Source organism: Danio rerio, chromosome 17, assembly GCF_052040795.2.
Source record: "Danio rerio strain M-AB ecotype USA chromosome 17, GRCz13ab, whole genome shotgun sequence".
Classification (NCBI taxonomy): Eukaryota; Metazoa; Chordata; class Actinopteri; order Cypriniformes; family Danionidae; genus Danio; species Danio rerio.
In genome coordinates this window covers 411149-436223 of record NC_141037.1, presented here as the reverse complement: position 1 = coordinate 436223, position 25075 = coordinate 411149, and the positions used below count along the sequence as shown (strand labels likewise).

The following is a 25075-nucleotide window of genomic DNA, read 5'->3' as shown; positions in this document are numbered from 1 at the left end:
TGACTGTAGCGGAGTTGACGATAACAGTATATCAGAGTTGACGGTAGCAGAGTTGACGATAACAGTATATCAGAGTTGACTGTAGTGGAGTTGATGGTAACAGAGTTGACTGTAGCGGAGTTGACGATAACAGTATATCAGAGTTGACGGTAGCAGAGTTGACGATAACAGTATATCAGAGTTGACGGTAGCGGAGTTGACGATAACAGTATCTCAGAGTTGACAGTATATCAGAGTTGACTGTAGCGGAGTTGACGATAACAGTATATCAGAGTTGACTGTAGCGGAGTTGACAATAACAGTATATCAGAATTGACTGTAGCGGAGTTGATGGTAACAGAGTTGACTAGCGGAGTTGACGATAACAGTATATCGGAGTTGACAGTAGCAGAGTTGACTGTAGCGGAGTTGAGGATAACAGTATATCAGAGTTGACTGTAGCGGAGTTGATGGTAACAGAGTTGACTGTAGCGGAGTTGACGATAACAGTATATCAGAATTGACTGTAGCGGAGTTGATGGTAACAGAGTTGACTGTAGCGGAGTTGACGATAACAGTATATCAGAATTGACTGTAGCGGAGTTGATGGTAACAGAGTTGACTAGCGGAGTTGACGATAACAGTATATCAGAGTTGACTGTAGCGGAGTTGATGGTAACAGAGTTGACTAGCGGAGTTGACGATAACAGTATATCAGAGTTGACTGTAGCGGAGTTGATGGTAACAGAGTTGACTAGCGGAGTTGACGATAACAGTATATCGGAGTTGACAGTAGCAGAGTTGACTTTAGCGGAGTTGACGATAACATTATATCAGAGTGGACGGTAGTGGAGTTGACGGTAACAGAGTTGACTGTAGCGGAGTTGACTGTAGCGGAGTGGACGATAACAGTATATCAGAGTTGACTGTAGCGGAGTTGACTGTAGCGGAGTGGACGATAACAGTATATCAGAGTTGACTGTAGCGGAGTTGACGATAACAGTATATCAGAGTTGACATTAGCAGAGTTGACTGTAGCGGAGTTGACGATAACAGTATATCAGAGTTGACTGTAGCGGAGTTGACGATAACAGTATATCAGAGTTGACTGTAGCGGAGTTGACGATAACAGTATATCAGAGTTGACATTAGCAGAGTTGACTGTAGCGGAGTGGACGATAACAGTATATCAGAGTTGACTGTAGCGGAGTTGACGATAACAGTATATCAGAGTTGACTGTAGCGGAGTTGACGATAACAGTATCTCAGAGTTGACGGTAGCGGAGTTGACAGTAGCAGAGTTGACAGTAGCAGAGTTGACTGTAGCGGAGTTGACGATAACAGTATATCAGAGTTGACTGTAGCTGAGTTGATGGTAACAGAGTTGACTGTAGCAGAGTTGACGAAAACAGTATATCAGAGTTGACTGTAGCGGAGTTGACAGTAGCAGAGTTGACTGTAGCGGAGTTGACGATAACAGTATATCAGAGTTGATGGTAGCAGAGTTGACTGTAGCAGAGTTGACAGTAGTAGTGTTGACTGTAGCGGACTTGATGGTAACAGAGTTGACTGTAGCGGAGTTGACAATAACAGTATATCAGAGTTGACGGTAGCAGAGTTGACGATAACAGTATATCAGAGTTGACGGTAGCAGAGTTGAGGATAACAGTATATCAGAGTTGATGGTAGCGGAGTTGACAGTAGCAGAGTTGACGGTAGCGGAGTTGACGATAACAGTATATCAGAGTTGACTGTAGTAGAGTTGATGGTAACAGAGTTGACTGTAGCGGAGTTGAGGATAACAGTATATCAGAGTTGACTGTAGCGGAGTTGACTGTAGCGGAGTTGACGATAACAGTATATCAGAGTTGACGGTAGCGGAGTTGATGATAACAGAGTTGACGGTAGCGGAGTTGATGATAACAGTATATCAGAGTTGACTGTAGCAGAGTTGACAGTAGCAGTGTTGACTGTAGCGGAGTTGATGGTAACAGAGTTGACTGTAGCGGAGTTGACGATAACAGTATATCAGAGTGGACTGTAGCGGAGTTGATGGTAACAGAGTTGACTAGCGGAGTTGACGATAACAGTATATCAGAGTGGACTGTAGCGGAGTTGATGGTAACAGAGTTGACTAGCGGAGTTGACGATAACAGTATATCAGAGTTAACTGTAGCGGAGTTGATGATAACAGAGTTGACTAGCGGAGTTGACGATAACAGTATATCAGAATTGACTGTAGCGGAGTTGATGATAACAGAGTTGACTAGCGGAGTTGACGATAACAGTATATCAGAATTGACTGTAGCGGAGTTGATGATAACAGAGTTGACTAGCGGAGTTGACGATAACAGTATATCAGAGTTGACGGTAGCAGAGTTGAGGATAACAGTATATCAGAGTTGATGGTAGCGGAGTTGACAGTAGCAGAGTTGACTGTAGCGGAGTTGATGGTAACAGAGTTGACTTGCAGAGTTGACGACAACAGCATATCGGAGTTGACAGTAGCAGAGTTGACTGTAGCTAAGTTGAGGATAACAGTATATCAGAGTGGACGGTAGCAGAGTTGACGGTAGCTGAGTTGACTGTAGCAGAGTTGATGGTAACAGTATATCAGAGTTGACGGTAGCTGAGTTGATGGTAACAGAGTTGACAGTAGAAGAGTTGACAGTAGCGGAGTGGACGATAACAGTATATCAAAGTTGACGGTAGCGGAATTGACGGTAGCTGAGTTGATGGTAACAGAGTTGACTGTAGCAGAGTTGACAGTAGCGGAGTGGACGATAACAGTATATCAGAGTTGACTGTAGCAGAGTTGACAGTAGCAGTGTTGACTGTTGCGGAGTTGATGGTAACAGAGTTGACTGTAGCGGAGTTGACGATAACAGTATATCAGAGTTGACTGTAGCGGAGTTGATGGTAACAGAGTTGACTAGCAGAGTTGACGATAACAGCATATCGGAGTTGACGGTAGCAGAGTTGACGGTAGCTGAGTTGATGGTAACAGAGTTGACAGTAGAAGAGTTGACAGTAGCGGAGTGGACGATAACAGTATATCAGAGTTGACGGTAGCTGAGTTGATGGTAACAGAGTTGACAGTAGAAGAGTTGACAGTAGCGGAGTGGACGATAACAGTATATCAGAGTTGACGGTAGCGGAATTGACGGTAGCTGAGTTGATGGTAACAGAGTTGACTGTAGCAGAGTTGACAGTAGCAGTGTTGACTGTTGCGGAGTTGATGGTAACAGAGTTGACTGTAGCGGAGTTGACGATAACAGTATATCAGAGTTGACTGTAGCGGAGTTGATGGTAACAGAGTTGACTAGCAGAGTTGACGATAACAGCATATCGGAGTTGACGGTAGCAGAGTTGACGGTAGCAGAGTTGACGGTAGCTGAGTTGACGGTAGCTGAGTTGATGGTAACAGAGTTGACAGTAGAAGAGTTGACAGTAGCGGAGTGGACGATAACAGTATATCAGAGTTGACGGTAGCGGAGTTGATGGTAACAGAGTCTTGAAAATGCTCCTTGATATAAGAGTTGGTAGATATTTGGAGTAGAAACACGACAGCATTATTTTGCAGTGGTGTTTTTGATGACTAAAGCTGCTTCTGAAAGCTGTGGTGGTGGTGTTGTTGTTGTCTTCAGGCTCCTGACGCTGGGTTCCCAGTGTCTGCAGACGCTCCTCTGGCTGTGTTAGTGGACGCTCGCTGCATCAGCGGCGGCTCAGAGCTGCTGTCGCTCCTGCGGATCCGCCATCATTTGCAGGTCCACGTCTGCTCTCTGGGCAGCGCAGACTTTATCATCAGCAACCGCACCGCTGTGGAGTGGCAGAGCGAGTCTGAGGTGTCCAGCACTCAAAACCGCAGACGTCTGCAGGAGCGAATGCAGCGTCTGCAGGCCACGTATGAGCGCGTGTGTCTGATCATCCAGAAGGACAGAACCAGACCTGGTGAGTGAGTGAGTGAGTGAGCGAGTGCGTGCGTGCGTGCGTGCGAGTGTGTGTGTGTGAGTGTAAGTGTGTGAGTGTAAGTGTGTGAGTGTGAGTGTGTGTGAGTGTGTGTGTGTGTGTGTGTGAGTGTGAGAGTGTGAGAGTGTGTGTGTGTGTGTGTGTGTGTGTGTGTGTGTGTGTGTGTGTGTGTGTGTGTGTGTGTGTGTGTGTGTGTGTGTGTGTGTATGTGTGTGAGAACTGACAGCAACTTCTACAAGCTCTTGAACTGTGTTTCAGGAGAGACGGTGCGAGTGTTCCAGCGGAGCCGCTATTATGACTCCACACTGGCGGCTCTGGTGACGGCGGGCGTTCGGCTGCTGTTCAGTAACGGGTTCGAGGAAACCGCCACTATACTGACCGACCTCACACAGGTGGAGAAGAGGAAAGGTCAGGCCATACAGGTGCCACTGGAGGTCAAAGGGCACCGGCAGCAGGCGCTCCAGTTCTACCTGACGCTGCCGAACATGAGCTACATCTGTGCTCTGAACATGAGCCACCGCTTCAGCTCCATCAGCCACATGATCAGCAGGTACAGCATCAGCACAGGTGTTCATCACTACAGGTGTTCATCAGCATAGGTTTTCATAATTGCAAGTGTTGTCAGCACAGGTGTTCGTCAGTACAGGTGTTCATAAACGCAGGTGTTCATCAGCATAGGTTTTCATCAATGCAAGTGTAGTCAGCGTAGGTGTTCATCAGTACAGGTGTTCATCAGTGCAGGTGTTCGTCAGCGCAGGTGTTCTTTAATACAGGTGTTCGTCAGCTCAGGTGTTCTTTAATAGAGGTGTTCGTCAGCTCAGGTGTTCTTTAATAGAGGTGTTCGTCAGCTCAGGTGTTCGTCAGCTCAGGTGTTCGTCAGCTCAGGTGTTCTTTAATAGAGGTGTTCGTCAGCTCAGGTGTTCGTCAGCTCAGGTGTTCGTCAGCTCAGGTGTTCTTTAATAGAGGTGTTCGTCAGCTCAGGTGTTCGTCAGCTCAGGTGTTCGTCAGCTCAGGTGTTTGTCAGCTCAGGTGTTCTTTAATAGAGGTGTTCGTCAGCTCAGGTGTTTGTCAGCTCAGGTGTTCGTCAGCTCAGGTGTTCTTTAATACAGGTGTTTGTCAGCTCAGGTGTTCGTCAGCTCAGGTGTTCTTTAATACAGGTGTTCATCAGCTCAGGTGTTCCTCAGAGCAGGTGTTCAGGTCTGACCACTCCTCTGCTGTTTTTCAGCTCAGTGGAGGATCTGCAGGCCTCGGCGTGTGTCAGTCGCTCCAGAGCTGAGGAGATCTACCGCTGCCTGCGCTACAGCTGTGACCCGGTGCTGATAAACCAGACTAACCAGACCTGAACCACTATAGACTCTAGAAAACCATGACCAGCACTGACAGATCATGTAAACCAGATGACCCAGCACTGACTGACTCCATAACCCAGCCTGAGCAGCACAGACTGACTCCCAGCAGCACTTTATGCACGATTAAATGAGTGTGTGTGTGTGTGTGTGTGTGTGTGTGTGTGCGTGCGTGCGTGTGTGCGTGCGTGTGTGCGTGTGTGCGTGTGTGCGTGCGTGCGTGCGTGCGTGCGTGCGTGCGTGCGTGCGTGCGTGCGTGCGTGTGTGTGTGCATGCGTGCGTGTTTTCTGTTCAGGTATGTTCTGCTCCTCAGATTATGAGTGTGGCCTTTATGGTGATTCTGGCCTGAAGTATTTATGTTTAACACTAAGTGTGTGTGTGTGTGTGTGTGTGTGTGTGTGTGTGTGTGTGTGTCTAGTATACAGTGTTTGTCTAGAGTGGGTGAGTAGAGAGAGAACATATAAATGTGTTTGTAGAGTGTATTGTGTGTGTGTCTCTAGAAAGAAAGTGTGTGTGTGTGTGTGTGTGTGTGTGTGTGCATGCCTCTATATAGTGTTTCTAGATCAGGGGCGGCTCCTATAGGGGGCGCCTGTAGTATCTCTAAGGGGCCCCATAACAGTGTGGCCCCTTACGAGTCATCCTAACTTTTGCCCCCTATGCGGCGACCCTGGTCCAGATAGTGTGTGACTCTGTAGATTGTGTGTGAGTGTATGTCTGTAGACTGTGTGTCTACAGAAAGAGGGAGTGGGAGTGTGTGTGAATCTGTAGTGTGTGTTTATGTGTCTTTACAGTTGTACCAGTGTGTTTGTAGAGTGTGTTGTGATCCACTAGAGGTCGCTGTTCCCCTTTGAACCTTCATCGAGTGTGTGTGTGCGTGTGTGTGTTCATCTACAGTTCTAACACACACTCATACATTCACTCAGTCTGAACCTGCAGGAGAAATCCCCATTTCTGACAAATACACACTTGTTAGTGATCATCAAACACTTCAGAGCTCATGAAGAGTGCAGGACGGATCAGCAGCTGCTCCTCATATCACTTCAGTTTTATTAGAAATACTCCAGCTCTAGATATAGCACAGTCCTCAGTGTATACATATATACAACATACAGTTACAGCACAGTTCTTCTGGTTCATCTCTAATTATTATTGTTTTAATCTGATATGATTGTAGAGCAGCTCCACAGCAATACACTCATTCATTAGAACACGGTAAACGCTGTAAAATCATGGTCACATTCACAATTCAGCCGTGTTCACCTCCAGCATGAGTTTATGTGCATGTTGAAAACACATCAGATAAGACTGCAGAAACCAACACGTCTCCTTATTCAGGGTTTAGCTGATGTCTGCCCCGCTCACGTTTAAGGTGCATGGAAAGATAAACAATAACACTGATAATAACTCTACACTGTAAACATTATCCCCAAAGCAGCAGTTTCCAGTATTTTATGATTTATATTTGTATTTCCCCAGTTTATTTCTGCTTCTGAATGTCATTATGGGATCTTGATCATCTTTTAACATTGATGACTGTGTATAGTGTGTGTTCTGCACATGTGTAATAGTGTGCAGTGCTGTATAGTGTGTGTTGGTGTTGTATAATACACTACAGAAAGCTTGTAATAAACTGCAGCACATGTTCTGCTTTCTACACGCCTGTCTCTCTAGATATTATTTATTATATTATTTTAAACCCCTAAAATGTCAGTCAAAGTCACTTTGTTAAACTGTAGAGTTGAATATTCAGCATCAGAAGTGGACGGAGCAGAGATCAACATCCCATAATGCTGTTCACCACCGCTAACACACACAGAAACTGCTCATGACAGATATTCTTCACAGTGTGTGATGTAAACATGATGAGAAGTCTCCATTCCTCTGATCATGACTCGTTCTGCTCTCTGGTCTGAACATACAATGGCAGATTTCAGACACTGAGCCTACAGAATCTCGATAATCGGCAGAATACAAATGTGCAACAGCATTACAAACACAACAGTATATCTCAATCCCCCCTAAAACACTCATATTAAGACTTGAAAGTCACATATTATCAGTCTGGATGCTCTAATATGCAGGATTTTGGTGATAAATCAGGTGTAGGGTGTTCTTTTCAAGGGTCAGTTCACACAGAAATGAGTATTCTGTCAATCTCTGCTGAGCTCTTCGTTTATCTTGAAGATATTTTAGATATAATCCTGGAGCTCTCTGACTCTCCATAGACAGCAAGGGTCTGAAGATGTCTAGACAAGACAAACACATCCTCAAAACACTCCATGTGCCTTCAGTGCAGTGGTTCAGCTGAAATCAAGCATTACATTACAGCTGAACCACTGCACTGTGTTCACAGTAGTGGCGCCACCTACTGGAGAGAGCAGGAACTCTCAAATCAGTCTAATTCACAATACTTATTTACTTTCTTTCAGCTTAGTCTGTTTATTCATTAGGGGCCACCTCAGTGGAATGAACCGCCAACTATCCCAGCATAGGTTTTACACAGTGGATGCCCTTTCAGCTGCAACCCAGTACTGGAAAACACTCATTCACACACACACACTCATACACTGATCAAAAGTGTGTTTGGACTGTGGGGGAAACCGGAGCACCCGGAGGAAACCCACGGCAACATGGAGAGAACCTCCACACAGAAACACCAAGCCGAGTCTCGAACCAGCGACCTTCTTGCTGTGAGGCCACAGCTTGGGATTGACAGCACCTGAGGGAGAGTAATTAATGACAGAATCCTCATTTGTGTGTGAACTGACCCTTTAACAGCTCTGAAGCAGTTCATTCTTCTTTGTTTGAACACACGTACACGAGTTTGAGTCTTTCTGTTCAGAAGAAATAAGTTTTAGAAGCATCACAGCCTCTAGTAGATGATGACTGACTTCTTCATCTGCGTTTCTCGAACCCATCTCTCAGTGTTCCAGATTTCAGGATTCCCCCGTTCATTCTGATCAGACTTTGGTCTTGGATGAGCTCGAGTTGGAAATCAGCTGTGTTCCAGTCCACTTTTAGACACGCAATCGCAAACTTCCCTTCTTCTCTCGAGATAATCCCTGTCGTCATTCTAAAGTGCGCTTTACTTCAAGTGAACGAGGGAAGTTTACACTGGCATACCCTCAATCCCTTAGTTTTGACGTGGTGAGCGAGTCGCCTTCATATGTCCCACTCCAGCACCTGTATGTCCCATAATGCAATGTGTTTGTGGCGTCACAACAGTGTAGTTGCTAAGTGCTTGGGGCAGTAGCGGACACTTGATCAGTTCATCTTTATCTCTACAGCGCGTTAACAATGTCAGAGCAGCTGATCACAGATGAAGCCCTGGTAAACTGAAACGCCTTCAGTCTCCAGAGTTCAGTTGAGTGTAAACATCACTGCTGAAGCCCAGACACTGAAGAGCAGATCCACCGATGTGTAACGCAACCAATGACGTACATCTGAGGGAAGATAGCGAGAAAAATTGGACTGGAATGAGCCCTTGATAGGCACTTTGGTTCAAGTATGGATTGATGCAGCCTGGTGACCTGCAAGTGGGAGGGACTTGCACCACAAGTAGGTGGGGTTTAGTGTTGGGGCAGGTGTAGAGGACATTAATAAACACAACAGGTTACTGTGAGACTGGGTTTAGGGTTGGGGCAGGTGTAGACATTCAAACTCAACAGGTTGGACTCTGTCATGTACAAGACATTAAATTAATGGAGGTTTGTCCAGCCCACTTGGAGCTCAAGTCCCACCCTCCTGGAGCTGGCTCCGCCCTCTGTTTATACCCTTTATTGGGTTCAGAGGCTGCTGTGCTGGAGGTCTGGCCGGATGGACTCGCAGGCGTCCTCCACCTCCTCCTGCCGCATGTACATGAGGAAGAGCGTGACGGTGGCGAAGGTGGTGGCGTTGACCGGAAACGCCCTGAGGAGGGTGGAGGTCAGCCCTCGAGTGAACGCCCTCCACCCTTCCCTCTGCCAGCTCTGTGCAAAACAGTCCAGCATGCCGGAGTATCTGCAGTCTCCGCCCACTCCGTCAGCCTGGAGGCGGGATTTGATAACATCCACCGGGTAGGTGGAGATCCAGGAGGCGATGCCTGAGGCTCCGCCTGCCAGCAGCAGCTTGAGGACGATGAAGCGGTCGCCGGCCTCGCAGCCTAGAGAGCGCGTCAGTGTGTCATAGGTCAGAAAGTAGATCCCGAATCCCGGCGTTTCGCGGATCACGGTGCTCACCATGCCTCTGTTGATCCCTCTGAAGCCCTGGCGGCGGTAGATGCGGATCAGGCAGTCCAGGGAGTTCCTGTAGAGCCGGCGGGATGAGCTCTTCTCGCCCGTGCCCTGCATCTGCATACGGGTCTTGGCCAGCTCCATCGGGCAGCAGATCACGCTCTGGATGAGTCCGGCCGCGGCGCCTGCCATAAACTGATGCAGCGGCGTGTCGGAGCCCAGCATCCGCATGGCGTTCCCCTGCACACCGAACACGATGGCGTTGATGAAGGTCAGACCCATCAGCGGGGAGCCGATGCCCTTGTAGAGGCCCAGCATCTGTGGGCAAACACAGGAGATGATGTCAGACTGAGCCTAGTTCAGCAGGAGATGAGTTTAGCTCCCACCATTATCAAACACACCGGCTCTGAGTAGGAGGGAGTGTTTTTCTGATCGAGAGAGAGGAAGAGTGTTCCTATATTTATTCACCCTTTCCCCAACATGTTAGCTTCCCTAACTGTGATCTTGAGTGTTTTGTTGGATTAGTCTAATGTGTCTGCGCAGATATATGACTGTAGAGCATGCTGTAGTGCAGGGGTCTCAAACTCGCGGCCCGCGGGCCATTTGCGGCCCTCAGTGCAATATTTTGTGGCCCGCGCCGACCGCTGTACACTGACAGAATCAGCGGAGCGGGGAGAGAGAGCGCTCCCCGCTCTGCTGATTCTATCCGTACACAGCGGTCACTGGCATTCCCCGCCCGCCGTGTAAACAAAGGGGCGGGGATGCCGGTGACGTCACCATGCACCCCGCCCCTTTGTTAGACGCTGTGACGGGCGGGAAGTGTTTAGGAGGGAACTCGCGCCAGCCAGAACCAAGGTAAGCTGTTCCCGCCCCTGCCTGCCACTTAGCTACCTATCTGCAGCCTGCCACCTACCTAGCTACAGCCTGCATCTTATATATATTATAGGTAGATACAGACTGTACAGACTGATGTGACTGTGGGGTGGGGGTGTTTTATTTATACATATATACGCCTTTTTTTTAGGTGAGGGAATGGAAGTTTTGAGTGAGTCTAGACAGGTCTAGACTTAATGATGATCATCTTCAAGCCATACTGAGGGTCTCAACTGCTTCCGCTCTAAAGCCAAATGTGGTTCAGATTTGTGAGAAGAAGCGCTGTCAAGTCTCTGGCAGCAAGAAGTAGGCAAAAGATGCCATGTTCAGAAGAACTGTTCATAATCTTCACTCAATGTTCTGTTAATGTTCAGGACACTTCATGTTCAGAAGAAATAATTAAAACTGTTAATAATGACATTTGAGGACTTTTTTTTGTGAAATCCCTTATGCGGCCCAGCCTCACCCAGACTTTGACTTCTGCGGCCCCCAGGTAAATTGAGTTTGAGACCCCTGGTGTAGAGCATATTACTGTAACAGAGAGCTCTGTACATGTTCTGGAGAACACTAAATGTTTTGGTCAAAAGCAAACCAATATGTATTCTAGTATATAATGAAAGTCACCAGGGGCCTCGTGTATCGACGCTGCATACGCAGAAAAACTTTGCGTACGCCAGGTTTCACGCTCAGAATCGCTCACGTTTGGATTTACTAACGATGAACTGAACGTGGGAATGTGCGCAGCTCCTCGGCAGCTTTCTGGCAGGCGTACGCACATTTTTTGTGCGTGTCTGTTTTATTTCCATTGGCGACTCCTAGAGGCAGTTGTGTTAAATTGCTCTCTACAAAGTGTCTGAGCCTTGCAATGGCAGCTGTATGAGACGGGTTCATCTAGCAGGTATATAAGGTTTCCATACCATACAGTTGACCAGCCAAACATTAAAGCACAATTTGCAGCAGTCGCCTGTTTTCCCAATGTAATCTGAGCGATCTACCGCACGCACATTGCTATAAAGACACTATCTGAAGATGAATTTGCATGTGTGAATCAGAAACATTTCCATTCAATAAATGTGCAAATAAAATATGATGCACAGACTTATTAATGATTCCTACTTGTCTTTCTCGTGATAAATAGTTGGCAAAATCTGATATGTAGCGGGGAAAAAAGAAGAATGAGTTCATCAGACGCTGGATTCAAACCGAGTTCATGCTCGAACATGTGAAAACATGACATGCGTCTTACGAGCTGCGCCACTGAGACTGTTACAGATGCTGCAACATTTTACAGATATAAACCACACTATTTCTCTTTTAAGTCACTCAGTGCGATGTTCAGACCCAAGTGTGTTAACCGCATCAGCTAAACTCTCCCACTCTATTTTTTTCTTTTGTTGTTAATTCCAGAGAGCAAACTTGCAAATAACACCGCTTATCTCCGGTCTACCTCCGAAAGCAGCACCACCAGTTCACATTCTGTTCAAAGTTTCTCTTCTTGCTTGCTTTTGCTTTTTCGTTGGGTTTTGACATTAGCATAGTCATTAGCATATTCATACGGGGGAGGAGGCAGGGAGGGGTTTTGTGCTCGTGCATGTTGCGCTCAGTTTCACGTTCATTCAGATGTACAAAAGAATATGCGTGAGATTCGGCGAACGCAGTGTTTCATACATCTGAATTTTTTTCTGCGTACGCACATTTACAGCTTTGTGTGTACGCAATGATTTAGTATGATTTCCACGCAACTCTTCGTACATGAGGCCCCTGAGCCTTCAGTTTCCAGTCCTGGGTCTCATGTGTCAAAAACTTTGCGTACACCAGGTTTCACGCTCATGTATGGATTTACTAACAATGAAATGAACGTGGGAACGTGTGCTGGTCCAGACCAGCTTCATATCCATTGGCGACTCCTGGAGGCAGTTGTGTTAAACTGCACACTACAACGTATCGCACCAACACATGTGGAAAACACTGCTATAATATATAACTGATTAAATGAGTTTGATACTTTTTTTTCACCAATTATGTGATTTAGACTAAATAAAAGCATTTGCAAATGTAGACACCCTTAGTGCATGGCAGGGCTCACCAAACTTGTTCCTGGTGGTCCGGTGTCCTGCAGATGTTAGCTCCAACCCTAATCAAACACACCTGAAGAAGCTGATCAAGGTCTTATTGGTATACTTGAAACACTCAGGCAGGTGTGTTGAGGCAAGTTGGAGCTAAACCCTGCTCGGACGCCGGCCCTAAAGGAAACAGAGATTGGTGACCCCTGGTCTATGGCAATGGCAGTGTTGGGCTTATTAGAGGACAATGGTTGAACCCAATGTCTCCAAGGTGGCAGGGTGCATGATGTGTGGCTTCTTGGTGAGTGATGTATTTAAAGATATTATTACAAGTATTTTATTTTATTGAGTGTAATTATTTAACTGTATATCAGGAGAGCACAGTTATCCATTAAAGACGTGACTGTTAACCCCCTCAACAACCCACACACTGACCAAGAGCGCAGATACAGTGATGGCCATTCTCACACTATTCTCACGCGATTGGGCAACTGAACGCCGGTGGCGCTGCCTTGATAAGAGCGGAGGGGTGCTGCTATATCGCCCTAACAGTGTTTCTCTAACACATCTGTGTCTCCCACAGACACTTACACTACTGCAGACAGTAAAGTAAGGCAGCTCTCTTCTCAAAGGGTGTTAGTTCTGCATCTCCTGTTCGCTCCACACTTTGACGGTGCGCCGCTGTTCTCCTCTTCACCTGCACCTTCACATCAGACCATTTCTTATTTAATTCAGTCACAGTGTGATGTTCAGACCCCACTGTGTTAACTGTCAGCTGAACTCTCACACTCTATTCATTTTCCTTTTGTTATTGATTCTGTAACACAAACGTGCAAATAACACCGTTTTTCTGTGGTCTACCTCTAGGAGCACCTCACATTCACATTCTGTGAAGTTTCTCCTCTTGCCTGCTTTTGCTGTTGCTTTTATATTTGATTTTGCCAAAGTGGAATCATTAGCATATTCATATGGGGGAGGAGGCAGGGAGGGGTTTAGCGCTCGTGCACGTGTGCTCAGTTTCACATTAATTCAGATGTACACAGAGAATATGTGTGGGATTCAGCGTACGCAGTGTTTCATACATCTGACTTTTACTGCGTACGCACATTTACAGCTTTGTCCGTACGCAATGCTTCAGTATTAATTCAGCACAAGTCTTTGTGCATGAGGCTCCTGCTGTCTCATTTGCTGACACTTCTGCTTCTAGATCAGAATACCTGCAGGTGCAGGAACAGAAAGAGTTTTCATTCTTGGCTGAACTCTGGCTTTAATATTTGCTGAACCTGAAACCCTTCTGCTCCTGAAATGCAGACAGATTTAGATGTTCCTGGAGCTGAAATTAGCTCTGCGTGCTCAACACTCGGGTCTCGAGTAACTCCAGGAGCTGCGCTGTACACTTATTAGAGGAACCCGAGGAAACAGGCCGTACCTGACGTTAAAGAAACAGTTATATTCCCCACAGTTCACAATGCTGGAACAAACGTCATTTAGTTTAACTCAAATGACTAAAACTAAAGGAATACCAAAAAATAAATACAAAAGGTGTGTCATATTTATCCTCGTATAATATACATATTTCAGATTAGTTTTCACCCCTAAAAAACAGGTTTCTAGGTAACAGACTGTATATATTTATACATGGGTAAATACATTATTACCATGTTGTTCATTAATTTTATAACAGTGTGGTTGAACAATCACAAGTTCTATTTTATAGTTAATTTGGAGTTTAACGATCTGCAGCTCTGGAAGCTGTAATGTGTTGCCCGTTTACTCATCCTGAAGAGCTGAGAAATAAAACCACACAAATGACTGAGTAGAGTACATTTTCAGCGCTGTCTGTAACATTACTGCACATTTCATTCAACCTGCAGACAATACTTTATAGTAGAAGTAGAATAATCAGTTCAGCGATGACCATCCTATCAAATCATTCATAGTAGAGTCCGTCTATTTTTATTGTACGGTATAAATGCAGCAAACATGGACAGTGTGAAGAATTAAACCTCAAAATCACCACACAACAAGAGAGACCGTTTAGATCGACTATATCATGACTGAAATCAACAAATGACCTTCAGCAGTCATCGAATGCACTACAGAATGCTCCGTCTGCACACATCTGCATCTCAGCTGCAGGAGCTTGGTTTGTAGCGCCACCTGCTGGACACTCACAGCTGCTCAAATGCAGAATTAGGTAGTTACATAGAAGGTCCACGCAAACATGCGAGTAGAAGTGAATTATCAGCGCGCGGTGCATTTGCCAGGAATGCGGGAATTTGCCTCTATCACGTCGTAGGAAAACTTTGTATGAGGGGAAAAACATCCTGTGAGTAAACCAGAGCGAGTGACGCGGTGCTCCAGTGAGCCGTTCATTAGACAACATCCATCGGGATGCATTTGTGTAGATCAGCAGCTATGCAGCTCTATGCTCTAGATTTGGTGTTTGTTAAAGGGCTGCATGCAGATGAGCATGTTTATTTATGACAGGAGTTATATGTGTAAAACAGTTTTTGCTCAAACTTTTGTTTTTGCCAAGAGCTTTCTGATTGTTTGCGAGTCCAGTGATTCTTTGTTTGCAAAATGCTGAATTTTTGTGTGAAAATTTTGTGGCACACACACTCACCGGCCACTTTATTAGGTACACCTTACTAGTACCGTGTTAGACCCACTTTCACCTTCAGAACTGCCTTAATCCTTCATGGTGTAGATTCATCAAGCTACTGGAGATATTCCTCAGAGATTTTGCTCCATATTGTCATGATAGCATCACACAGTTGCTGCAGATTTGTCGGCTGCACATCCATGATGCCAATCTCCCGTTCCACCACATCCCAAAGCTGCTCTATTGGATTGAGCTCTGGTGACTGTGGAGGCCATTTGAGTGATGAACTGTCCACATGCCTAAATGCATTGAGTTGCTGCCATGTGATTGGCTGATTAGGAATGTGTGTTAGTGAGCAGTTGGCCAGGTGTGCCTGATGAAGTGTATTTTGCTCCTCACTCACTCCTCTTGAGTACTTTCAGAAGAGCTGCTTTACTCGTATTTCAGTAGGTTTTACTCTGCTTGCTCTACACTTTTTGCCAAGAGCGGTCCCTTTACTCGAGCTGGTTTATCAGGACACTGTTAATAATAATGAATCTCACCGATTCCTGCCGGATGATGGACTGGAAGCAGTGAATTGTACCGCGGTATAAGGGCTTGTCCACACTCTGCACCTGCAGCCGCACCTGAAAACACAGATTATCCATGAGATGATGAATAAAGATCAGAATCAGTCCAGGAGAAGCACATCATCAGTGTAGAGCTGCAGATATTTGACCTCTGGACAACATCTAGAGCAGGTGTTCACCTGGTCTTTACTTACTATGTGTACCACCATGGTGCAGGCGGTGTAAAAGCCTCACGCTCATCTACAACACACAACACTTCTGCTGTAAAACACCCTGCGCTGTGTATGAGGATCAGCTGAGGGCAGCAGACCACACACACACACACACACACACACACACACACACACTACTGTGAGTGTGTTTATCAGCCGCTCCGTGTCTTGTCTGCTGCCCTTAGGTCTCACACACACACACATTCTGAGCTGAAGAACCGTGTTAGTTGTCCTGCTACGACACACAGGTTATCCACACACACACACACATGCGAGAGCAGCTCAGTGTACCACACACTCCTGCAGAGTTCAGCTTTCTGATGATTCTCAGGTGTGTGTTTTTCACATGAAGCTAAATACTACTGAAGTGTCTTGAAAATGAGCATCGTCTCTTCAGTTATTAAAAACCATTATGCGTAGAAATGTGCTGAAAACAGTGTCGACATATAAGATCACTTTAAGAATGTCTTCAGTTTAAAGCTGCACTGAACTGTTCAAAGCTGCTTTTGGCCACACTCAGTCTCAAAACACACTTGCAGCCAATCAGCAGTAAGGGGGCGTGGCCATATAGTAGAGATTTAAATGAGTAGTGGCTGAGACATGGGAACAGTCAAAGAGCATAGAATGAGCAAGAGGCGACACTCTAGTGTGATTTGGGAAACAGCCACTAGATGCCGCTAGTGTCACGCGGCGGCCATTACAGAATGAAAACTCCAATAGAACAGCAGCTTATTATAAAGTCTGTAAAATAAAGTATTAAAGTGCTGATGATTGTGAAAGTGTTGTATTGTCGTCTTTCAGGCTGTCTCTCAGCTTTAATGCGCTTTTTAAATAAATAAATAGAAAATAAAGCAGCGGCTTGCATCACGACAGCAATAAGATCCAATGGACGACTGATCGCTTTCACTCCGCAATGGCTGAATCGCGGGGCTGTCGCTGGGCGCTGCTGCTGCACAGAGCACTTGAGTGTCGCCTCTTGGTCATTCTAAGCTCTTTTAAAACAGTCAAAGACTCTATAACGCACAAGACGTGTCACTCCTATACTTCTGAATGGGGAAGAGTGTAACTGTTAATATGGCGAATGAAGCCCCGCCTTCTAGTACAGGAGCCAATCAGAGATTGCTATAGAATGGCAATTCTCCAGGGGAGGGGCTCGGACCAGACGTGTTTCTGCAGATTTTGTGTGATACAGACATTTAGAAATGAAACTAGAAAGACAGCTGTTGTTTCTTTTTATACGATCACTAAAACAGACGGGATGACATGATCAGGGCGGAGATTATGGAGTTCAGCTGGACGTACCTTCACTGTGTCAAACGGGTGTCCAACCAGCACACCTGCGGCTCCTGCAACACACACACACACACACACACACACACACACACACACACACACACACACACACACACACACACACACACTCTTATCCACAGTTCACATTTGATCAGTTCCAGCAGAATCAACAGTTCAGGATGATGCAACTGTTCTCCAGCCTTGACCTGAAACACCAGCGCCAAACACACACACACACACACACACAGACACACACACACACACACAACACATAACTCTCCAGAACACACACACACAGTCACTGAGTTCTGGCACTGTTTCCCCTGCGTCGTTTGTTTGGTTTGGGCAGGTGTTCAGGCGGTCAGTCGTACTCAGGTGTGCACCCAAAGCTTTCAGACAAACCCTGGAGCGTTTGGTTCACTCATGGTGAGATCGAGAACTGACCCAAATGCAAAAGTACTTCTCTTTTTTTAGACTAAACCAGCCGCCGTAATAATAATATTAATTCCTTACATTTCTATAGCGCTTTTCTGGGAACTCAAGGTGCGTTACACACACAATCATCCACCACCAGAGTGCAGCATCCACCTGGATGACGTGACGGCAGCCATATTGCGCCAGACCACACACACACACACACACACACACCAGTATACTGTGACATGCTTTCTGGGCTGAGAACTTTTTGCTGCATCCCAATGAAAACGGGAGTGTGTTGCAGTGCATTCTGGGTATTTAGGACAAAGGAGCCTGATTCCTGTTGATCTGTATTGATTGTGTCATACACACACTCATCAGCAAGAAGCTGTAAGCAGTCGCACTACACACAATGAAGAAATCCTCTCTGAGCTGTTTTCATGCTGCAGCTCATTGATGTGCTGTCAGCGACAGATGAACTCCTTCCTCAGATCCGTTCCTCGGACACACAAAGACCATTTGTAAAGGTCTACACATTATAAATGTACACATTAGTTCATTTTAAGCTGCGGTCATGCTGGACTTTTCTCCCCATAGACTTCTATTCATACACGCGAATGCGTCAAATTCAGAGCCGGCGCGTCCATAGAGGTGACCTAGGCGGCTGCCTAGGCCGGCAGAATAGAGAGGGCGGCGTCCCGACTCTACCCTCACCACTCGCTCCCTCAGTTATATCCGCGACTAAGAAAGGGCAGTGTCCGCGACTCTACCCTCACCACCTGCACCCTCAGTTATATCCACGACTAAGAGAGGGCAGTGTCCGCGACACTACCCTCACCACTCGCCCCCTCAGTTATATCCGTGACTAAGAGAGGGCAATGTCCGTGACTCTACCCTCACCACCCGGGCCCTCTGTTATATCCGCGACTAAGAAAGGACAGTGTCCGCGACACTACCCTCACCACTCGTGCCCTCAGTTATATCCGCTACTAAGAGAGGGCTGTGTCCGCGACACTACCCTCACCACCTGCACCCTTAGTTATATCCGCGACTTAGAGAGGGCAGTGTCCATGACACTACCCTCACCACTCGCCCCCTCAGTTATATCTGTGACTAAGAAAGGGCAGTGTCCTTGACTCTACCCTCACCATTCGCGCCCTCGGTTATATCCGCGGCTAAGAGAGGGCAGTGTCCGCGACTCTACCCTCACCACTCGTGCCCTCAGTTATATCCGCGACTAAGAGAGGGTAGTGTCCGTGACTCTACCCTCACCACCCGCGCCCTCAGTTATATCCGCGACTAAGAAAGGACAGTGTCCGTGACTCTACCCTCACCATTTGCGCCCTCGGTTATATCCGCGACTAAGAGAGGGCAGTGTCCGCGACACTACCCTCACCACTCGCCCCCTCAGTTATATCTGTGACTAAGAGAGGGCAATGTCCGTGACTCTACCCTCACCACCCGGGCCCTCTGTTATATCCGCGACTAAGAAAGGACAGTGTCCGCGACACTACCCTCACCACTCGTGCCCTCAGTTATATCCGCTACTAAGAGAGGGCCGTGTCCGCGACACTACCCTCACCACCTGCACCCTTAGTTATATCCGCGGCTAAGAGAGGGCAGTGTCCGCGACTCTACCCTCACCACTCGTGCCCTCAGTTATATCGGCGACTAAGAGAGGGTAGTGTCCGTGACTCTACCCTCACCACCCGCGCCCTCAGTTATATCCGCGACTAAGAAAGGACAGTGTCCGTGACTCTACCCTCACCATTTGCGCCCTCGGTTATATCCGCGACTAAGAGAGGGCAGTGTCCGCGACACTACCCTCACCACTCGAGCCCTCAGTTATATCCGCGTCTTAGAGAGGGCAGTGTCCGCGACTCTACCCTCACCACTCGTGCCCTCAGTTATATCCGCGACTAAGAGAGGGCAGTGTCCGCGACTCTACCCTCACCACTCGTGCCCTCAGTTATATCCATGACTAAGAGAGGGCAGTGTCCGCGACTCTACCCTCACCACTCGTGCCCTCAGTTATATCCATGACTAAGAGAGGGCAGTGTCCGCGAAACTACCCTCACCACTCGCACCCTCAGTTAGGCTATATCTGCGTCTAGGGCAGCAGAATAGAGAGGGTTGAGGGCGGCCTGATCGTTCTTTGCCTAGCGCGGCAGTTTAAGCTTGCTCCGGCCCTGGTCAGACTGGAAACGCAAGATCAAGTTTCGCAGTTCACTGCATTGGAAAGTTCAAGCTTGGTGAACTCTGACCTGTGAAATCGCATTACTTGACTGCGTGAGACCAATCAAAGATCAAAACAGAACATGGACAGAAATGTAAAACATGGAGCAATCACTTGCTTTTTTTTGTCATGGAATTTTTATTCTTGCAAACAGCATTTTACATTTACAACAACCCACAAAACAATCCCCAAATAAGACCATCAACAGAAATGGATGAAATGAAACTAAATCTTTGAGGCACAGTGAAATAGAGGGGTGTTGTGGGGAGGTCCAAGACAACAGTATTCTGCACCTAAAGAAGAGATGCCAAAGCCACAATGTCAGCGTGTCTCCGGTTTACAGGATGACACTGAGAGGAAACACCAAAGATCTGACTAACGGCTAACTGGACCCCCAGAATATCACAAACCATTTTAAAGAAAGTAATCCAGTAGTTTTGCAACTTGGGACAAAATACAAACATAAGACAAGGCCTACACGGAGTCTGCACGAGCAGATTTCAGCAGATTTTCCACCCGACATTAATTCTGTTTTTTTACTCGAGTAAATGTGTGTAAATCTATCTTCAGTTTTTAAATTAATTCCAGTAATATCATTGACTAAAATGTTCATCTGATTTATGTACAATACAGTGTGTGCAGTCATGGTTTCTGTCTTTCAGTAGAGATATTATATGAGACTTGCTGTATTTAACAAATACAGTGAATCTAATTGGAACTCATTTTTAACAAAGTGAAACCAGAAAAGATTTTAGACTTTGTATCATGCATCAACACTAAAAATCCTATTTAATGTATGTATTCATTTGTTTGTTGATTTTAAATAGTTTAGTTATTGTTGAAAGGTTCCGGCCATGAAAATAGCCTCGGTTGCTAAAATGGCATTAAATAACAATACATTACATTACATTACAGAATCTAATTGAATTTGCATTTTAAACATTAAATAAAAGATAAAAGGATATTATTTTTTATTTCACATATTAAGGTTTTAGTATGATACTGCCCAAAATATTTCAGCATGATATCCGCAGATTTATACCAAAATTCTCAGCAGAAAGAGCAAAAAACGTCTGCAGATTCCGTCTGACCCTAAGATTGCCTGGTTTACATTTATCACACATATCTGAAATATGGGCATATATTTTAGAAGGTTTGGCCTTTGAGAGATGAGCTCTGTGAATTATTTTAAGTTGTAGAAGACTGAGTCCAGCGCATGGTGGAGGTGCGCACATTGCCCAATGCTGCACTCCAGTAGTCATCCTCAAACTGTACGCCCAGTTCCTCTTCCCAGGCCCTGATAGCTTTAATGTTCTCACTCGCTTTTTTATACGTCTAATCATCTTGTTTGATTCCGTCTCTTTTCGCAGCGTCATATGACAGAATTTCGAGTGTGACCGCAGCTGAATTGTGTGTGTGTGTGAGATGCAGTTTGAGAGAGATGCCTCTACAATATCTGGCGTGTTCTGCTGTGGTTTGCAGCTCTTTATATGATGCACTCCTGTGTTTGTCCACAAACATGGCTGAACACATCTTCCCATGACGTAGATTCCTGAGCTCTGTTCGCAAACTTGACATACTAAATAGTTTTCGGAAATAGAATGAATGTGTCCCAAATGTAGTGTGTTGATGAGAGAGAGGTTTCCAGTGGTAGATGTTGAAAGTGTAGAAGCGTCCGGACTCAAACCGCTGATATTGAACAACACTTAAATGTGAATTTGATTAGAACTACAAACTTGGGTATTGAGTGTAAACAAACTACAAACATGGCGGATGCACGAGGCCAATGGGCTATAGTTAGTGTTTTTAAGCCAATGAGGAGCTTCATCTGAGAGCTTTATATGACTATTTTCAGGTTCATACGTTTCCTTTTACAGCACTGATGTTGTAATGTAACTCAAATATAATCAGTTAAATAGACGTCAGCATTCATTTGGTTGTTAGAGAGTAAAAAGAGAGGAAAGACTGTTTAACCATTGGCTGCAGGCCAGCGCAAAAACTCCATTGAAAACACTGTGGTAAAATAACTGCATCTGTTGTGCAGACATGGCACAGAAAAATATAACTGAATGCAGAGCTTCTGTGGTCTGAAACCCACTTTATAGCATATCTCAGCCAGGCAGTGAAGATGGCTGCTTAATCAGATCTTAAACGCTGTGATTCTGTATGGGATAACACTTCACCTGAAGCCCTGAGGCTGGCCGGCTGAAATGAAGCGTCTGTGTGCATATACTGTAGCCCATTGTCAAGTAGAGAAGCTCGGGCAAAATGAAGGGCTATTAATTAATATCTAGCATACGGGTGAATATTTAAATCATGTTTCCTGTCTTATATTTCACCTGCAGCATCACTGTCAACGTCTGTAGAGACGTGTTTGATCATTGACTTCTGAACGCAGAGTTTCTCTGCATGACAGACCCCTCGATGGCAGATTCACCTGCTGCTGCTGCATCTACAGTATTGTAGATTATTAAATATGACAGAAGTGTGGATGATGTGTGGAGATGATTGACAGCTCTCGTAACTGCAACATAACAATCCACTAATGAGGAAAGAGTTTGTCCCAAAGCTCACACACTCTTCTGTTGCACACTCAGAAGTATGCACTTTTTCTTCACAAATACAGTGCACACATTTAGGACACACTGTAAGTGTGCGAACTTCACTACACATTCTAGAGCGTTTGTTTTTCAGGAGAAAGTCTTGTTTTATTTCAGCTAGAGTAAAAGCAATTTTTATTTTTTAAACACAATTTTAAGCTCAATATTATTGGCCCCTTCAGGCTGTATATTTCTCATTAGTCTCCAGAACAAACCACTGTTATACAATGACTTGCCTAATTACCCTAACTTTACCCTAATTACCCTAGTGAAGCCTTTACATGTCTCTTTAAGCTGTATAGAAGTGTCTTGAAGAATATCTAGTCTAATATTATGTGCTGTCATCATGACAAAGAGGAAATACATCAGTGATTAGAGATGAGTTATGAACACTATTATGATTAGAGATGTGTTGGAGAAATCTGCTCTCTGATAAACAGAAATTGGGGGAAAAATAAACACGGGGTGAATAACTCTGACTTCAGCTGTATATTCCCAGTGGCTCTTTATAAAAATGCATTTGCCAAAAAAAAAATATTCTGCAACGGCTCTTTGCTGAAAACAGGTTGTCGACCCCTGCTCTAGAGAGTTCAGAGGCTCGGGGGCAGAACAGATCTGCTTTAAAGCTTTTGCCAGAGGCTTTTATCTAAAATAACCCTGAATAAACAAATCTCCAAATGCACATTTACCCCCCAATGCATCAGAAATGAGGAGGATTCCCCAGGTTCAGCAGGAATGGTGTCACACAGTAAGCATGATCACTGACTCTTTCATTATATTGCACTGAGTGCAGCTCAGGAGTGTTGATCCACCTCTGACCAATATAAGATGACAAACTCTGAAACTGCCGTCACCATCAGTCAGTCAGTCAGTCAGTCATTCTCCTTTGGCCTAGACCCTTGAATGAACCGCCAACTATTCCAGCATATGTTTGACACAGCGGATGCCCATCCAGCTGCAACCCAGTGCTGGGAAACACCAAACACACTCATTCACACGCACACACTCATACACTACGGCCAGTGTAGTTGATCAGTTCCCCTATAGTGCATGTGTTTAGACTGTGGGGGAAACCAGAGGAAACCCACGCCAACACGGTGAGAACATGCAAACTCCACACAGAAACACCTACTGACCCAGCCGAGACTTAAACCAGAGACCTTCTTGCTGTGAGGCCACAGTGCGACACCACTGTGCCACTGGTGTTAACAGGCTGTTAATAATGCATCAGGACATGCTGAACTGTCATTACTAATGCTGCAGCTGTACTCTTCATAGTAAATACATGAACTAATGAAAGCTTATGAGAGAGTGACGCAGATCACACTGACGCGCTCAGTTCCTCAACATGTGCTAATGATCATTAAATCTGTGTGTGTTTTACCTCCGAAACATCCAGCAGCGAAGTCCAGAGCCATTCCTGAGATGAAGGAGAAGAGTGTGTGTGCGCACTGCTGTTAGTGTGTGCGCGCACAGTTGTGTGTGTGCGCGTGCTAGAATGTGTGTGCTCTAGTGTGTGAGTGTGCTGGCTAGTGTGTGTGTGCACTCGAATGGGTGTCTGGGCTAGTGTGTGTGTGCTAGTGTGAGTGTCCAGGCTAGTGTGTGTGCACGTGTGTGTGTGTGTGTGTGTGGTCATGAGCAGCTGCTGTCCACTGGCCGACTGACGGCTATTTTTACTGAATGAAGCTGATATGAAGGGGAAAGTCCATCAGTGACCAATAGAAGCTGCAGGACGAAGAAACGCCCCTTCATCATCATCATCATCATCATCGCAGACAGGCAATATTACACTCTTTCATATTTATTTATTTAATAACTCATCTCTAATAGCTGATGTGTTCCTCTTCTCCATGATGACAGCACAGAATATTAGACTAGATATTCTTCAAGACACTAGTGTTCAGCTGAACGTGACATGTAAAGGGGATAATAATATTGACGAAATAAAACCAAAAAGACTTTCTCCAGAAGAACAAATATTAGAGGAAATACTGTGAACATTTCCTGAAATGATACAGACCTTTAAAAATCTATGCAACTAAATAGTTTTGAACAGTTTTGTTTCTGTGTATCGCATATCCATTATATCCAGCTGAAAGCAGGAGTTTACATTCGCTGTATAAAGGCACATCAGCATTTAAACACAGTCAGATGTTAATGTGAGTAAACTGTTTCTCTTTTAGGTAAGTGAGGATGATCACGTGTGTTTCTGTTCTGCTTAACAGCAGAATAATGAGAGAGATATTGTTTGAGAAATTGTTCTAACTCTTCTTGAAAGTCAAGTTTACACACAGTAAGATTATTCTGCCTCTGTAAAGCTCAGATGATGATGTCAGGGTTTTGGAGGTTTCTGATTGGCTGATTGACAACATTTGAGTTAATGTGAGGCACAACTGTAGAATAGTGTTGAAGGAAAAGCTCAAACACACTGCTTCCCTGTGTGACAACATGAAAAAATCAACAAGCCAGAATCAACAACAAAGCCAGATTACCATTAGCTGAATGACACTGGGAAACTAATGTTTGGAGGCATGTGCTGTGCTCTGATGGATCTGAGGCCCCGTTTACACTAATGCGTTTTCGTTTTAAAATGCATAAGTTTTGCTACAGTTACGCCATCCATCCACACTACGCCGGAGTTCTCGAGCGCCCAAAACAGAGTGTTTCGAAAACGCTGGAGAGGCCGACAGCTGCGCCTTCAG

General features: G+C 45.5%; 2 protein-coding genes across 19 annotated transcripts in view; one reads left to right on the top strand and one right to left on the bottom strand.

Moving 5' to 3' along the window:
- Positions 1-6949, top strand: part of fancm (FA complementation group M) — a gene marked incomplete in the record, with an annotated part of 75641 nt that extends 68692 nt beyond the window's left edge. For all 17 annotated transcript variants that reach the window (NM_001441940.2, NM_001441930.2, NM_001441928.2 and 14 more), the window contains 4 exon segments: positions 3627-3930; positions 4207-4498; positions 5174-5514; positions 5557-6949. In NM_001441940.2, coding sequence (NP_001428869.1) covers positions 3627-3930; positions 4207-4498; positions 5174-5291 — 714 coding nt within the window.
- Positions 6322-24035, bottom strand: slc25a29l (solute carrier family 25 member 29-like). Of its 2 annotated transcripts, XR_015512941.1 has the most exons (5): positions 23758-24035; positions 17130-17173; positions 15589-15672; positions 7646-9823; positions 6322-7598 (listed from the first exon to the last, which is right to left on the bottom strand). XR_015512941.1 is itself a non-coding variant. In XM_087290090.1 (4 exons), the coding sequence occupies exons 1-4, from the start codon at positions 23789-23791 to the stop codon at positions 9080-9082; spliced, it is 906 nt and encodes a 301-aa protein (XP_087146216.1). In that variant the 5' UTR covers positions 23792-24035; the 3' UTR covers positions 6322-9079. The 2 variants fall into 2 exon arrangements, 1 of the variants encoding a protein (XP_087146216.1); XM_087290090.1 differs by having other exon boundaries at positions 6322-9823.
- Between the last annotated feature and the right edge of the window lie 1040 nt (positions 24036-25075).